At 38.2% G+C, this 18,667-nt stretch overlaps 1 protein-coding gene across 6 annotated transcripts in view; it reads right to left on the bottom strand.

Annotated features, from left to right (window-relative positions):
• Nucleotides 1-18,667, bottom strand: part of nav3 (neuron navigator 3) — a 183,575-nt gene that overhangs the window by 93,717 nt on the left and 71,191 nt on the right. For all 6 annotated transcript variants that reach the window (XM_065268611.1, XM_065268612.1, XM_065268609.1 and 3 more), the window contains exons 4-6: nt 17,437-17,509; nt 9,645-9,828; nt 2,359-2,427 (exon numbers count right to left, since the gene is read on the bottom strand). In XM_065268611.1, the coding sequence (XP_065124683.1) occupies nt 2,359-2,427; nt 9,645-9,828; nt 17,437-17,509 (326 nt within the window). The remainder of the gene's footprint in view (nt 1-2,358; nt 2,428-9,644; nt 9,829-17,436; nt 17,510-18,667) is intronic.

Here is an 18,667-nt window from a genome sequence, read left to right on the forward strand (position 1 = left end):
TCTACGTGTGTGAGTGTGCATGGACAGGAGATCAAAGTACAATAACGTATTCAATCACACTTCGTACTGACGACGACTAAAAGTTTTACATTTTTTGCAACATGAGCAACTGTTGAAGATGTGATTGGTCACGTCCAGTAATCCAACATAATTTACCTTTGCACAAAAGAACAGTAACCCAGTGTAGCGACTACCAATGACTGCTGCCAAGTGTGGGGAAGATGAAAGCTGAAAGTAACCATTCACCTATTTTTATGATCTCTCTCTGCTCAAATACTACAAGAGTAGTCGACCGCTATGTCTGATGCAAAAAAATTAAAGTTGATGTAATGCCACTAAATCATAAAGGAACAAATCAGGATATAAAATAAAAATGAGTTTAGACCTACTGTTGATGAAACTGCCAAAGTATAAATACACATATTTTTTACTAATATTTTCAATACTTAAAAAAATAAAGATGTATATTTTAATTTATTTTTTAGATATTATAAAAATGTCTTAAATTGAGAGCCAGACACACTGCATAACTACAGAAAAAAAATCAAAATATGTTCCCCAGCTGTCACTTGGCCAGTATGGTACCAATATGTACACACTAAAAATGTCTGGATTATTTTTTTACCCATGTTGGGTAAGTATTGGACAAAACACATGCTGGGTTAAAAATGACCCAATGTTGGGTTTTTGTTATGCAACCATGAATTATAATAACATGGCTCAAAAATAACCCAGCCATTTTTAGAGTGTACCTTTGAGATACTAATTTATATCGTTGACTTACTAATAAGCTCTATCTGGTACAAATATGTACCTCTGAAGTACTAACATGAGCTCTTTAGGTGTAACACTGTACTTTGTGAAAGGGTAACGCCCCAGTGACAGCTAATGTGCATATTTTGACAATTTTTCCGGGCAATGTATGATATTACACTCACTTAATGTCAGTCAAATGACGCCAATGATTTTTATTGCCAACACATCTCTATTTGCTTTCACATTTTTTTTAAACTATGACTAGCTGTGGCATCCGGCAGGAATGTCGACAAACAATACAGACGCTCAAAGTATGTACAATACAATGAACAATACAATCAGTCGGCAAACTCCGACAGTAACATCTCTATTTATGTGAATGGCTCTATGTCCTTACACTGTATCTAAATGTCTATATAATAAAATAAACAGCAACTTCAGACCAAAGAGTTTGGAACGGTTAATACTGACTGCAAGAGTTTCATCTACTAACATTTCTTCAACAGTGTTGTGGACATCATGCACTGTAGAAAGATCTCCTGAAGCGTCGAAGTAAACTACTACCCCCGCTAGGTTAGCTTAGCACAAAGTCTGGAAGTGAATGGCTCCAGCTAGCCAATAAGTGACAAAATAACGTGAACATTTAAACACATGGACTTATCTAACTCTGGGGATACGGTGAATAAGCTAAATTCCCAAAATCTGGGCGTGTTCCTTTAAGAAAGTGCTATAGACACTACAGTATACCACACAGTATTGTCCAGCACATATCTCACATAGTTTGGCGAGTGGCTGCCTAGAATGCTTTGCTAGCATGCTGGTTCCCACCAGTAAGAAGAAGCAATTGCTTTCAGGGCAAGACAACTGCAGCCAAAGCTTAGGATGCCAACAACTAATGGCAACAACAGCTAACAATTCCTGTAAATCAGCTGGTAGAGTGGTGTGTTGGCAGCACAAGGGTCATGGGATCACACATACTGATCAAATGTGTAGCTTGAATGCATAGTAAGTCACTTTGGTTAAAAGCATCTGCCAAGATGTAACACTGACAAGATCTACTGTAGAATTCATCAACGACTTGGAGTGTTTAATCATTTTTAAACGCCTTTCCAGCATCTATGGATATATTTATGGCAAAAAGTTGGGAGACCTGTATGTATTTGGCTTGTGGGAGGACACAGTAGTATACATAGTATGGGCTTACACAGGGAGATCATGCAAACTCCACACAGGAAAGGCACCTGACCTACCCAAGGCTCGAATCAGGGCTACCGCCATTTTTTCAGTATGCGTGTTCCTTAGGAATCAAACCCTCAACCTTTGATCTGCTAACGCAATGCTCCACCAATTGAGCTAGCTCAACTATTCACCCCATTTCCTCACCAAATAACAGAATTTAAAGTGAAAAAAACACCAGCGTACAGCTAAAAAACTGTAGGATCCCATAAGCATTTACATCATGACCCTCCATCGCCCAGCTCTGTCTCTTTACAGCACTGAAAATCAATAATTTGCCTTTCTTAGTCTCCTGCCCAAAGCTCTGGAGCAAGTTTCAAGCGTGAGAGCAGAACGAGAGCAAGCAGATACAGTAGTAGACTCTACCTTGTGTTTTTCTTCTGAGGTGCTGCTATTCCACTGTGACCTGGCGGACTTGTATATCGTGCGGTGAGACTGTAAACAGGCAGTTGGAGAAATTGAGAGAGAACAAGGGGGAAAGAGGGGGAAGAAAAAGGAATGAGGTTACTGACTGAATTGAATTTTTTTTTTTTTTGAAAGTCAAACTGTGGCATCTTTCTAATGCAACAAGGGAATCAGTGATGAATCAGTGTTTTTAGGGTTGGGCGCACACGTGCAAGCGCACACAGCATAGCCTCTGTGTGTGTGGCCAACTCACATGATGTGTCACACATCGCTTAAGTATGTGCGATTCTACCAACTGTCCTACTATTCAAGTAGCTGGTAAACAGATCTGCACAGGCTAAAGGATCTTTGGCATACCTGACCATAAACCTGGATGCAGATGTTTTCAATCATTTTTAATAATAAAAAGTTTTTTATGACCTCCATAACAACTAAACTCACAGGACGGAGAGAAAATCTAAGCTGCATGTTTACAATATAGCACACAGTCCTGTACCTTATGATATTATTTAACAATCAAACCACAAAATCAGTTATGAGTCCCAAGGGTATATTTGTAGCAATAGCCAACAATACATGGGTCAAAATGATCAATATTTTTACGGCAAAAAATCATTAGGATGTTAAGTAAAGATCATGTTCCATGTTTTGTAAATTTCCAATCGTAAATATCAAAAATGTATTTATCATTAGTAATATGTGTTGCTAAGGACTTCATAAGGACAACTTTAAAGACGATTTCTCAGTATTTTGATTTTTTATACCCTAAGATTCCAGATTTTCCAAATAGTTGTGCATAATAAAAATTTGGATCAACTTAAAAAATTACTCCAATTGGTAACGCCTAAAATATTAAATATTTTTGATGTCACCAATTTAAGTATTTTAAACTATTTCTTCACCTAAATGTTTTTACTTATCCTTAGACCTGGATGATACGTGGACATCACATTTTTTGTTGTTTGCACCATAACACTTAATTCTGTGAAACTGGAAACTGTTACACAAACGTGGACAATCAAACTTCTTGAGTGTTATATAATGTAAAAGATATTTGTTTATTATATTTATCGGTTCTTTCTAACCCCAAATAGCTGGAAGAAAACTAAAAAAAAGACAAAACAAAGCTCAGGTCTTATGAGGTTAAGAACATTTTAGTTTGTTACCGATTGAAGTCATTTTTTACAGTTAATCTCGGCCAAATATTTGTGACTGGTTTTGAGGTCCAGGGTCACATTTTAGGATCTGAACTATAAAATACATTATAATACATTTGTAAGTGTTACATCATGTCAGACAAGCCTCATGCACTTTTTAAGGTCCAGTAAAAGATAGATAAGTATTACATGTTAAATAAAGAAAGAATATAGGCAATAAAAAACACACCGAAATTTTTCAAAGATTCTTCAATTTTTTTATTGTTTCCTACTCAAAACATTTTTAGTGCCTTCATAATGTAAATAATTATATATATCAGATATAATCAGATTATGTACATATCAGATTCCAGTAAAGAGTTACCCATTTTACTTATAGGAAGATTGAATTAATAATAAGTGTCATGTGTTTTTGTTGGTGGTTTAATCATAAGGGCCATAAATACAACTGAGCTAATTGAGTTTAGGGATAAAATGTGAAGGCAGAGTTTGTATTTACTTTGTTTTATCAATTTATTAGTTGTTTTAAGCTGTATTATCATTCATGGAAACAATTTATAGCTGTTTTGGTAAAACTACTAATAATGTTTCTAAACAAATTAATTTAGGGACAAAGAAGACAATTCTCCGAGGCTGAGATGAATGAGTGCATTTTGTCAAATTGAATGTATGATGGATAGAGACGCTGCTAGCAGGACTTGTACTTACAACACACACACACACACACACACACACACACACACACACACACACACACACACACACACACACACACACACACACACACACACATACAAATCCCCCAGGCCAAAGCACAATCACACACAAGCAGTTGGCCATTGTATGGCTTTGAAATCTCTCTCCAGTCACTGACAGCTGACTGACACAACCTTTGTTTGTTTTGGGTGTGTGTTGATGTTTGTTTGGGTATATCGTGTCTAAGAGGAAAATGTGCCTTGACAAGTTTTAACATTTAGCTGGTTTGTGAGCGAAGGTCAATGAATGCAGAGGAGGTCTATGAATGGATAAAGCTTAATAAACGTCAAACGCATAACCGAAAGGCCTCCAAAAACAAGTAATGTTTGCTCAGTATACCTAACTGTATACTTTAAAATAAACTTTGGATAAAAGCGTCTGCCAAATTGATAAATATAAATGTGGAAGTGTGCCTTACAAATCACTCAATGAGCAAACCAAAGAAAATAGCGACATAATAGATAGCAAGACAATTTAAGATTCACCAAACTCAAGTTGATTCAAACAATCATTATTGTCCAAGCTGACCTGCAGCCTACAAGCTCTTCATGAAAGGAACTAAAGGGATTTTCAACTCGAAACATTCCTTCCAGAAGTTGCAGATAGTGAGTGAAAATATAGGTGTGTATGTTCAGAACTGAGAAGGAGACCATTGTGACCACCATGGTCATTTCACTTTAACAAGTTTCTACGTCGAGTGCGTGACAAGGAGCGTAAAGTTACACAATCCTCCAAGTAAGACCCTGAGGAGCAACGAAGACAGCAGCAGACTGCAAGAACGAGCGCAAGACAGCAGGTTAACAAGCACTGTAACCGAAGACAGATCCGGAGAGACACTAAGACAGTCTTGTTCTCTCTTTCACTCTCTCATGAGAGAATGATCATGTCTGTATGATTAATATGTCCCATCGCTTCTTCACCAGCTCAAAGAGGAACTCCAACGAGACAGGACGGTTGAAACAGTTTTCAGTTTTTTAGAGAAGTTTTAAAGAAAGCTCTTGGTGAATCTGAAAATAACAGAAATAAATCTGTCGCCACGGGCCAGTGTTGGTAAAGCCGCATTTAGAAATTGCTTCACAGTGAGAAACCGTACCAGCTGTGCTATAGTCACTTTAAAAAAATATTCATATTATTCTTAACAATTAGGGTTGCTGGAGATCATAAAAACCCACATTTTTTGCACTGCAAAACAATGACTTTCTTAATTAGTATTTTTGTCTTGTTTTCATTAAAAATATTGAAAAATTCTTAAATTAAGATTTATATAATAATAATATTTTCTTGATGAGCAAAATGACGTTAAGTCGAAAAATATAAAATTTAAGCAAATTAATGCTTAAAAAAAGCAAAATAATAATAATAAAATAGTAATAAAATCTGCCAGTGGAATAAGAAACATTTTCTTGAATTAGGTGTTTATGAAAAAAAGTAAACTTATTTCAAGAAAATGTTTCTTATTCCATTGGCAGATTTTTTTTTGCTTGTTTTAAGCACTAATTTACTTTAAGTTTATATTTTTTGTCTAAAAACTATACTTATTTTTCTACATCATTTTGCTCATCAAGAAAATGCATCTTAATTTAAGAATTTTTAGATTTTTTTACTGAAAACAAGACAAAAATACTAAGTAAGAATGTAATTTTTTGCAGTGTGCCTTTCAATAACAAAAAAAAGAAGCAGATGACCGCCCTCTTAAAACTGAGAGAAGTTCAACAAACCATAAAATGAGTTATAAAACTTACCTCCCTAGAGAGAAATATCTCATTTTCAAAGCAGAACAGATAACCTCCAAAAAAAGGAACTAAACACCTAAATATAACATTTCACACTGCGAACCCAGAATAATAATCCAATTAAAATGGGAACACAATATCCCCAATATACAGAACAGCTACGACTGAAACTAAACTACAAAGTCAAACTCAAAGCTCCTCAGTCAAACCTCCAGTATAACCTACAGCACATTCTGTGTCTGTGTGTAAGCACACACGCACACACGCAAACCTACACACACACACACACACTGTTACTATACCTGTTGCTATCAGACTTTTTCCCATAGGACAGTCGGCTCTTCCTGTCCTGTGAGTTAGGGGCAGGCAATCGTGAGCATGAAACCACCGGGTCGAGCCGTTCACCTCGGGACATGGTGCGCTGAGAGGGAGGGATGACACTTCACCCCCCATATCTTCCCCAGACCAAAAGGCACCGTAGTGTCCAGCTATTCCTCTCTCTCTCTATATCTCTCTCTCTCTTTCTTTCTCAGGCCTGTCAGTCATTCTAGCAGGTGTTGGCTAAAGAAAGCCTGGATCTCTAAAACTGTAAATGGGAGCAGTGCCTATGGGTAAAACCAGCATGTGTGTGTGTGTGTTATAAAAAGCACACCCTTCATTCCCAGGAATCTTAGACAGTGTTGAATTTTGGTATTAAGAAGTTTATGAGACGATTAATGTCCAGCTAAGTATTATGGTGGTGTCGGGGTTAAATGTCAAAACCTTTAAGGCACAGAATTGATTACAAAAACTGAATAATAAGCACAACTGTTGGATCCCAATACGTTTTCTTGGTTTCAAAAGGCATTAGTCTAATATCACCAATGTAAAATAAACATCAAATATACATTCCTTTAACTCAATTGTAAGGTCATTGCATAGCTGCACCAAGATTATGGGTTCGAACCCTAGTGTACACACATACTGATCAAATATATGTATATACAGGTAGCTTAAATGCATTATGCATTATCATGATGGATTAAAGCGCCTGCCAAATGCAAAAATGTAAATGATTTGTTTGGCATCGCATACGGTTAGCACATTGTACCGAATACCATTTTAACCGCCAATTACCTTTGAAAAAATGCATAGCAATGTGATTAAGCATAATGTGTTTATTGACCCACTATGCGACACAATTTTGCCAGTAAGCTAAACTGCTTTAAAATCCCCTAGGAGTCGTTTGAATCATTTCTGTGCTGTTGGCAAAGAGAGCCCAGTTGATGAATCGCCCGGATTCATGTGTCTAATACAGCACACACACAGCTATTCAGCCCATTTTAACACCTGTATCACCATAAACGCTTAAGAAGAAACACTTCACAGTTTCCTTCAATCTGACTGTGTAAAGCTGGACACAAAAACTGTGATGGTTATCTGCCGGCACTGTATTTACAACATCCAGAAGGCCGGCCAATCAACAACTTTTCTGGCTTAGTTTGGCTTGCTGATGTCATATATTGTAAGTGGAATGCTAAACTTGTGTGTGTGTGTGTGTGTGTGTGTGTGTGTGTGTGTGTGTGTGTGTGTGTGTGTGTGTGTGTGTGTGTGTGTGTGTGTGTGTGTGTGTGTGTGTGTGTATGAATGAGTCCAAGGTCCTCGGGCCACCTGTCATTGCTGGATCTAAGTTGAGAGGGATCCCACGGGCCCTCACAGACCGAGGGGCAGCTGTTGTCTTTTACTCTGTTCATCTCTTTTTCTCCTCTCTTCACACTCAGCAAACACTCTCTCATCTCTGTCATCCAACTAACAGCCTATGCTGACAGCGACAGAGATCTCAGCAATACAAAACGCAAACACATGCTTTTTCTGACTGTCACACACATACACAAATGCATTCTGGGTCAGGTAACCCGAGCCAGGCTGTGCAATGCTACTCATGTGTGGCATCTTCTCTGTTTAGCCGCTGCTAAAATTACTTTTCTATTTCCATCACAGAGACGGCCTTCCTTTTTTAACTGATACACACGTGCACTTACAGTACAGTTATACTGTTTGTACTGTTAAGGATAAGTCCATTTTCTTTAAAAAAAAATCAGATAATTTACTCACCACCATGTCATCCAAAATGTTGATGACTTTCTTTGTTCAGCCGAGAAGAAATTATGTTTTTTGGGGAAAACATTCCAGGATTTTTTTCATTTTAATGGACTTTAATGGACCCCAACATTAAACAGTTTTAATGCAGTTTAAAATTGCAGTTTTAAAGGATTCCAAACAATCCCAAACGAGGCATAAGGGTCTTATCTAGCGAAACGATTGTCATTTTGGCAGAAAAAATATAACATGCACTTTAAACCACAACTTCTCACTCCTTTGGCCGTGTGATGAGCCAGCGCGACCTCACGTAATGGCGTAATGACGTCGAATGGTCACGTGTTACATATATTAAACGCACATTTGCAGACCATTTTAAACAATAAACTGACACAAAGACATTAATTAGTATCATTCCACATACACAGCGTTGGAATGGTCCTCTTCTCAACACTTGCAAACACTGGGGCGTAGTTTCGATACGTCATCCATGTCCTCTTGAAGTGATGACGTATTACGTCTCAGGCCCAGAGGAAGACGAGAAGTTGTGGTTTAAAAGTGCATATTTTTTATTTTTCTTGCCAAAAATGACAATCGTTTCGCTAGATAAGACCCTTATGCCTTGTTTGAGATCATTCAGAGTACTTTGAAACTGCAATTTTAAACTGCATTAAAACTGTTAAGTGTTGGGGTCCATTAAAATGAGAAAAATCCTGGAATGTTCTCCTCAAAAAAACATAATTTCTTCTCGACTGAACAAAGAAAGGCATCAACATTTTGGATTACATGATGGTGAGTAAATTATCTGGATTTTTTTTTTTTTTAAGAAAATGGACTAATCCTTTAAAAAAGTCAAGACTGCACAGTTATTAATAACTGAAATGGATAAAAATGTTTACTGAAATATAAAAACACCAAAACTGATATTTATAAAACATGATTCTGGAAAAACTAGGGGAGAGCGAGGCACAAAGTAACACTTTTTGGCTTTGGCCCTGTCATTCCAAAAATATTTAAGTTAGATTATTCTTTTTTCTTTAAATGCACTATAGACCCTTTTACAACCCACTTGATCAAATAGCCAGCGCGCGCATTTTAGCAACGGAAGTGGTGTTGTTCCCCAGTGGTTCTTACGTGTTAGCAACTCAGAAAGTTTATCAAAACGGTTTTCCAGCATCAAAATGTCTGGTTGTTGCGTTTACAGTTGCACTAATATAATATATACATCTGTTAATGTCTTCTATTCACTCCACTATAGTACACGGATCTGGTAGCCGGATACCATTTGATAAAGTCAACTTTTTAAAATAATTTTCTCTGTCTGTGTTGCTTAATCCTGCTGATTTTTGCCATACTTCCGTTGCCAAAATGCGCGCAGATACATCGCTACGTCATCAATTGTGTACAAACAGTAAAAGGGTCTACGCTTCGGCCTTTAGGTTACGTTAATGTTAAAATACTGTATTCTTATGTCATGATTGATTCCCCTTAAAAAAATGACTAAAATCTAAAAGTGTCTTACCTGGACTGCATGTCTTGTGTTTTGTGTTGGCTCACTGGCGCCGCCCCGGTGCTCTGATGTGTGACGTGCTGTTGAAGCTCCACTAATGACTGCAGATACTGCTGCTGGTGCGCCTGTTGCTGTTTGTAGCGTGACAGGATGAAGAACAGACCCAGAATGCTCTTCAGATTCCCATTACACACCTCTGAGGATCAAACACAACAGATAGGGCTGCATGATACGCTAATCCTTAAAAACATGTTAGTCAGACGACAGCACGGACACATTTGCTGTTGGTTTTTGGTCATACTGCCGATCAAAACACATCGTCACTGTGTCACATGTTCTTATTGTAAGGAAGTGCAAGCTGTGTTTATAATCATCGGTTGTGAATTTGGGTGAAACAGATGCTAGTTCTGTTCTCTGAATGAGGAAGTGATGTAAAGTGAGTCAGAAGTGGGGTCACACGACAATAAGCCTCTGTCTAGAGATTCCCAGTTTAGCACAGTCATTTGACTGTGTAGTTTGTTTTTCTTTAGCGTGTCGGAAATAGGCCTAAATTAGATGTTTGAGTTCGTAAACAGCAGTTAAATACTGCATCTGATTTTTAACTGATACATTTTCTTTGTGAGATTTTGATGTGGAGCCAAAACACTACAACTAATATCCTGATTGGGAGATGATGCAAGGCCAGCGGCTATTGGGTCTTGTGCAAATGGACACTTTTCATCCTTTTCCAAAATTGAATCTGTGAGGTTGAATAAGAGCCAGACCAAAGTAGCTCAGATCATAGATAGAAGATATTGAAGATGACAGCAAAGGCATTGATTGTCTGCGCTCTGCCTGCCAGCATTGCTTTCCAGACTCATGCCCATCTTTAAAATGGACCTCATTCATACACGACGTTAATGGCTGCTGCCGAAAGCGACTGAAGAATAGCGGTAAGCGGCGCTGACGCAGCGATAAAGGGAACATTTCGGATTCTCTCTGACAGTGTTTGTTCCGCCCGTCAGCGATGTTTGGGGTTATTAATCTTCCCGCGGTTCAATTTGGGAATCTGTGCAGATGTAATTTCTATTTGATTTAACAAAATGCTCAGATGGTACATATTTTCTGGGTCGGCTGGCAAAATCCTGGCAGGAATATTATCGGAATATTACATTTCGCTGCAGTTTACTGTAGGTCAATGGGGAAAAAGCAGGGTTTTAGGTATTTATGCTGGCTGGCTAATTTGTAAGAACTTTTAGTACGCTTTCATTAATGGAAGATATGACTGTTTTTCTCACAGCTGCTCTGAGCAACAGCATATGGAGCACTTTGGATTTTACCAAAGGTTTAAGCAAGGGAGATGTGTGATAGCTGATATGATGTGGCCAGCATCTGTATATTTGACCTAAACATTATTTAGAATATTTTAAAATAATAACTACGGTTCTGTCACAATACTGTAGTTACTATACACTGTCAGTGTATTATAAAATGTACTCCCTTGCACCTTGAGTTCATATAAGAGGTACATATTGGAACCAAAGGGTTCATATTGGTACCTTAGAGGTACATACAGTATGGTACCGATTATATACATATCTGTATCTAGATGGTACATATAAGGACATTTTTGAAGAGTATCCCAGTGACAATTAAGACTGTTTTTCTGACTGTTTCTTTTCTGACAGTGTAGTTAGTTTTGTTAGTTATGTTTACTCTAAAATAATAACAAAACACTACTTCTTATCTGCTGCACACAAGCTTTTTTGTAAAAGAGTAAGGTTCCTTCCTTTTTTTCCAAAAAAGATAAAAAAATTTTTTTTTCTAAGAACTGAATGACTGAATGGTTCTTTGGGGAACCGAAAATAATTTGTCTATCGCAGTGGTGTATATATATATATATATATATATATATATATATATATATATATATATATATATATATATATATATATATATATATATATATATTTTTATGAAAACCTCAATTTCGACCAATATCAACATACTTTCTTTTGCCTGCAGCTCAAAATTAGACCATGCACATTTCGTCAAGACTCACATGTATTAATGCTTGTTTATTTTAACTTATTTTAACCCTTTCAGACTCTGCGTCCACTGGAATGGACATCACATGCTTTGTGGTTCAAACCAATAAAAATGCTGATCAACTAATCAAAATAGGAACACTAATTAAACACTGGAAAAAATCTGATTTGAAGGTTTTAATGCTTGTTTTGTCTGATATGTAAATATTTTTAAGTCATCTTGAGGCCCCCTTGGAAATTTTTTGAAGACCCCCCTGTGGGCATTTTTTAAGAGTGTATGTCAACTATTCTACTTTTTTGATCAAGCTGACAAAAACATGTCCACAAAAATGAAGCCATAAATTAAGAGTCATTAGCTGCGTTTACATAGACAATTGTAATCAGTTTAAATGTTCAATCCGAATAAAAATGCTCCATGAAAAGACCTCAATCGGAATAAAAGAGCCAAACCTGTTTGAGTGGGTGGTTTATACCTTTTGTAATCCGCTCAAAAGAACATGTAACACTTCATTGGATTGATAACTGAAACTGGGACGCTCTGCGCATCTTCCTCTTTATTTCTTTTTAATGGCGGTTGGCAAACCCACTTAAAGGTGCATTTCAGCCACCTACAGTACTGGACTGGAGTTTTTTCATACTAGACTGGAGTGTATGTGCTTGTCATTCTTGAATTTTCCCAAACTACTTCCAATCCTCTGTAAAGTGATACGAGACAGCGTTGTCCAGTCAGTCCATGATTTATACTCTGATCCATAAACATTTGTGATTGGACTCGTTCACGGACTTATCAATCAAAATGATTTCCTTCTGATTGAGGTGGAAAAGATGTCCATGTAAACATAGCTATTAACATAATATGACCCCTCGACATCTTTTAATACTTTTCCCTTTATTTAAAGGTGACATAGAATGATTGAACAGAGTATTTATCCTTGTTCTGTGATGTGACATGTAGACAAAAAATGTTTTGTTTGGGTCTGTTATGCCTTAAAAGCTTCCTAAAAACCTCTCTCAGATAGCTCTATTAGGGTGGGGGATTTTAAACAAGTGGTTTTGCACCTATTTGGCTCCCCCTGCTGGCTTAACTTGCAATCTCATTACTAATTGGCTGACTTTGCTGCCACTCAAAAAATGTAGCCAATTATTTTAAAGTGATGTCATAAGCATCAGTTTTTCAGATTAGGCTGTTTTCTGGCTGACATTTCTAAAAGAGGAATTTCTATAAAACTGAGATGTTTAGCATGTTTAGCACTTTTTGTATGTTCGTGAATGCGGGTAGACTACCATTATTAAACAAAGACAAGGTAAAAATGGTTTTTCATTCTCTGTCCCCTTTAAATCTGCCAAAACGTGCTAATATTTCACAATGTATTCACAAATATTTTCCCCGCCACAATGAGCAGAAGCAAACTTGATAACACAGAAGTAAAAGTTGGCCTTTAATTAACAGACTTTTATACTTGTACAGAAGTTTAAATCTCGAGTCATTAGGCCTTGCTGTCTTTCTGAAGGACTCACACAGTGCACAAGCCTCTGTTAAGACGAGTCCATTAAGGGAAGTGTGAAAAGAGAAGTGTGAATACATTATATGAATCTATTTACGGTAATGTGACCTTGAATACTTCCTCATTGTCTTAAATTCTCTGTCCACGATGGCCAGTTACAGTAGGCACACACATACTACTACTACTTAGAAGTAGGTTTATACTTTCACTTTTACTTACTTCTCTAAATTTATTTGTATGTGTTCAACTTAAGAAAGGAAGTCATATACTGTACATCTGAGATGGCATGGTGGGAGCAAATTATGAGAATTTTCATATTTGGGTGAACTATTATACTTATAACTTTTAAAAGGTCACTAATGTTTTTTTATAAAACCTGTGTGGATTTGTAGCTGTGTGAAAGGATTTAATAGCTCAGAGGAAGTGACTCCTCAGCTAGCATCAGGTGCGCAAATCTATGTTTGTTGTCATGGTGGGTTTCATGGTGAGGTCAATGGTAAAAGTGTCCCTTCTAACCCTGAGAGTTAAAATCTTTAAAAACTGACCCGCTCTGTAATAAACTACACATTTTTAACCAGATCCTAACGGCCAGTGAGATCAAAGCCAACTGCGCTCAGAGGTCACGGTGCGCACTGTGCTTAAAACAGCACTAAAAAAACAATGTCCCACTGGGTGTGCTGACACTCGACACACTAAGAGCACAAAATCACACCCACCGCAGCAGGAAAAAGGATATTGAGACTTTGCACCTATTTTTATTGGACTGGTGTTGAGAAGTAGCACTAGAAAAACATTCAGCAGAAGTCAAAAGGTGAACGGCCGTTAAAAAACAATACCAACACACAACTTTCAGATCTGAGCGCAGTTTGTTGGGAACAGAAAAGCAAAAGTCTCTATTTGTCTCAGAAAAGGCTATTGCGTTCATTTTTCTTGAGGAAAAAGTTCTCAAGCACATCAAACACACACAAAGTCTTCTTTTAATAAAGGCCCCGAGTCGCGGTGCCTCATAAAAAACTAAACACAACCGTATGCAAATCTTCAAACCCAAAAGCTACCCACAACTAATTTAATTAAGGCTACTGCTCACATCTTTAGGAAAGATGCTCTGCAAACACACACACACACCTAAAAAGGAGGAAGAGTAGGCGATGAAAGCTTTGAGAAACAAGCCGGGAAACCCAATACTCTGTATATTTATGGGCTCTTTGAAATAGCAGCGCTGTGAAATCATAGTGCCACATTTAGCAGGACAGTAAATACAGTATCCAGGCTGCTTGCTGTTAGAGCTGCTTTTGGTTAAAGGTATCGTTCAACATATTTAATACACTTGAGCTTTTATTTGTGCTAAAAAGAAAGTCAAGGACCTTTGTGGTTGGTCAGTTCTGAGAAACTTGTGCCGGTGGGCTCGAATGCAAACCACGGAGCGCTACTTTAAAAATATGCTATAAGAAATAATCTACAAAGTAGTCTCACATCATTGGTTAAGTATGAAGTTGATTTTTTGGACCGTATAAACAAACAGCAAACAAATGTGCCACAGATCGACAGTGTTTACACTCGAGCAGTTGAATGAATGACTTACAGTTGACTGTGCACATAAAACTGATACTGAAAAACATATTTTAAATACATATTTAATTTATGCAAGTATATAATTATAATCATGCAGCAGCTTTACACAGACTAGACTTTGTACATTTTCTGAAAAAGTGCTTCCTTGTTGCCAATGTGTTGCTAGGCAGTTGCTAGTTGAGAGGATTTTAATGTGATAGTATGCTTTAGGGTTTTTTTTTTTTGTAGCAAAAATTGTTATTTTATTGCAAACTGTGAAGGAACCTTGGTGCACCTTTATTTCTTTCAAGTTTAGTCAAAAGACTTCTCCTCCCAGTCAAACTCCAAGTACACTCTCGAAAAAATGTACAACAAGGTAGAAAAGTTGTCCCTTGGGTGGTACCTTTTTAAAAAAATAGACTTTTGTACCGTATGTACCTTATCTGTACCTAAATGGTACATATTAGGACCTTTTTTAGAAGGTACTGTCACAGTGACAACTTTTGTGACGTTAATTTCTGAGAGTGTACAATATTTTTCTCCACACATTCTTAAAAATAAAGGTGATTAAAGGTGCCAGAGAATGCATTGATACAATATATTACATTGTTCTTTGATAACTACAGAAAGTTTGTGGCTTTAATACGTGCAAAAATGATCTAGAGGCGGTTTTACATGTCTATTTACAACCCTAGGATTTGTCCCCGGAATGAAATGGTCTATTATTAAGGGTCATGAATAATAATGTTGAGCTCTGCTCTGATTGGCTACTTCTCAGAGCGGCTCATTTCAATAGCTCTGTGCGTGTGCAAAAAGACCTTGGGCCCTATCTTGCACCCAGCGCAATTGACTTTGTCAGTGACGCATGTATCATTCGTATTTTGCACCGGCGCAGAGCGGGTTTTTCCCTTCACAGACGCACGTTGGCAAACTAGGGAATGAACTTGCGCTTCCTGGGCGGTTCAGCGCAAAAAAGGAGGCGTGTTGCGGCGCAAACCATCCCTGATGCTATTTTGCAGTTTCAAAAAACAATTGCGCCACTGACCAGAAAAAACTAGTCTAAAGTCAGTGGCGCGTTTCGCGTTGTTTATTATGCTATTTTAAGGGCGCATGCTTGACCATAATGTATAGCGTGCACAACACGCACACACTTTGCTTATCTAATCTACACAGATGCAACAGTTATTTTTGCAAATCATAAATTGTTTCAATAAAAAATATTAACACATGAAATAAGGGAAATCATTGTGGTGAGCATTGTGTTGATAGTTTATTTATTTTGTGTGGCTGCGTTAAAAAATTATCATGCAAATAACGATTAAAATATTTTCATACGTTTGTTGTGTGGCTGTATTACGTTTATTTTATGTAAATAATAATTAAAATGTTTTCATAAGAAATCTTAATGTATGTGAACTTGATTTGTAAGTGTACTTTGGGGTTGGACTGCTTGCGTTTCTTGGCTTTCAGCGGTGAGGGTGGACGCAGCGATGTCCTCTGCTGGCGTCTGTGTTGAGGCAGATCCACCTCCCGTTACACGGCGTGCCCGATTTATGCTGGCAAGCTTGGGATTCCCCCGTCTCCTGACATCATTGTAGCGCTTGCGGCGCAACGTCCTGGGCATGCCATCTGATGAGACAATTGTGCCTATTTCCTCCCACGCCTGTTTAACCGACGCTGATTTAAGCGGATTTCTCCCATCCCCATACAAAATAACTTTTCTGTCTTTGACTGCTCTTACAAGAACGTCGGTCTCCTCGGCTGTGAACCGCTCCTGGCGTGCGCCTGGTAAATCCGTCATAATAATAGCAACCCGCCATGGAACTTGCGCACTTGCGTTTAAAGGGAATGTTGGATAGCGTTCTGATTGGTTTATTTAATGTTACGCCCAAACCACACCTATGAATAATGAACCTACTTCAGACCAACCCCTTATTGATTTGCGCCTGGCGCAAGAGTTATTTCTCCCGCCGGGAAAATAGCAACAGCGCCCAAGATCCGCCCACAAACTCACTTGCGCTTTGCGCTTCGCACTTGTGTTTCAGATCGTTAAAATGTGTTTCAGATCGTCATTGTAACAACATTGTACTTAAGTTGATTTAATGTGTGATCTAACGTTGGAGGTTTACATCACGACTGTCATGTCACAGTTTGTGTTATATTGAGATAGGCCTGTTTTCCAGCTGTCTTTTGCATGCACAAGGTTTACAAAAAAAGGAGGAAACAATCATGTTTGAGGCTCACAATATGTCATTACCATGTACAGAACTCTTATTATTCATTTATGCCTGGGTAAATACAGTTTTACATTCTACTGCACCTTTAAAAGCTTCTTCACAGAGATGTCATAGAAGAACCATTTTTGGTTCCTCAAAGAACCATTTCCTTCTTACATCTTTTACCTTCACCGTAAAGAACGTTTCATGACACAAAAGAGTTCTTTGGATGTTAAAGGTTCTTTATAGAACAATTAAGCCAAAAAAGGTTATTCTATGGCAGTGTAGATTCAACTATTGTTCCTAATTCAAAATCAAATGAATATTTTCGCTTCTTTTGTCATTTAATAAAGCATCACAAGGACGCGTTGCATGCCAAAGTTTATTTCATAGAGTTAGTGGATTCTTGCTTTAACAAGGACCCCTAATCATAACAATTCCACATCTGTACCGATCTACAGCTGCAAAAAATCTTTAAGAAAGACATTTAAAAGAGAGGTCTTACCTTCAGCAGAGAGCCCTTGGATACTGACGCCTCTGGCCCCTAAGAAATTCAGACAAGCCTCCACATTCTCAATCTGCAAGACAAAAAACAAAGAGATCAGCAATACGGCTACAGTAAGTCACCAGCACATGGTCATGGCATTGAGGTTGTGGATGGTGTGGGTGCGTGTGGCAGTGATGTCAGATAGGCAGCTATTGAACCTCATACACATTCCTGCCAGCATTCAGAGTTCAACAAAGGCTTTGACGCTGAGCATGGCGTTTTGTGCAAAAAGGTCTGCATTGACGTGCCGTCTGCACAGCAGACGCGGCGTGCCAACGTTCTGCCACGACAAATCAGTAGCTTAATGCCCACAAAGGCTCTTTTGTCACCGTTAGTCAGACAGTGTCACGACCCCATGTTAACCTTTGTGGGTCGGACCTGGAGTGTGACATTAGTACGGCAGCGTGTCACACCTACACGCACACGCTGACAGACGCAGAAAGCATGACTGCCTAAAAGCGTGATAATATCGCGAGGTGACATGGGCATGGCTCACATATTTTGCATTAGCAATGTTGGGGAATTCTTACAGCGGGTCGGGTCAGGGGTTGGTCAATGGGTCAGACCACATTATGAGTGTGATACTATGTGGAGCGCATTGTGCTGTGCGTTACGCCCTGGGTTTGTGACGAAACCAAATACAGTTGACTCAGCTCAGTCATTTCTGCCTGAGGAATTGCCCAAGGGTACAATTAGATTAATTCTGTCTATACAACACAGACCCAGAAGAAATGTCAAGGGAGATTTGCTGTGAGCCACTGAAATGTCCATTGGTGGTTGATTTAAGGCCTTTTTGTCATTATCATAGTGGTGTTTTACGCTATTACATTTTACATTTATGCATTTGGCAGACACTTTTATCCAAAGTGCACCCACAACAATCATGCTGCTAACTCACAAATCACAGGAATGCATTTATTTATTTATCTAACGATTAAAACACTGTATTGCTGCCTTAGAAATCCTCTACAATAATCTAAAAGATTTCTTCAGTGGAGGTCGGCTTGACTTCAGAGTTTAGGGTCGTATCGGGTAAGGTCCAAGTGTAGGAGTAAATCACAGTCGTACAGACATAGAAACAACTCTATCCATCCAATCTCCTCTGACATTAGTGACCCACACTCATGGAGTTGAGCCAGTAAGGTCCTCACACACACACACAGGCACATACATACGAGGAATGAATGAG

The sequence above is a fragment of the Paramisgurnus dabryanus genome, chromosome 1 (genome assembly GCF_030506205.2).
Source record: "Paramisgurnus dabryanus chromosome 1, PD_genome_1.1, whole genome shotgun sequence".
Taxonomy (NCBI): Eukaryota; Metazoa; Chordata; class Actinopteri; order Cypriniformes; family Cobitidae; genus Paramisgurnus; species Paramisgurnus dabryanus.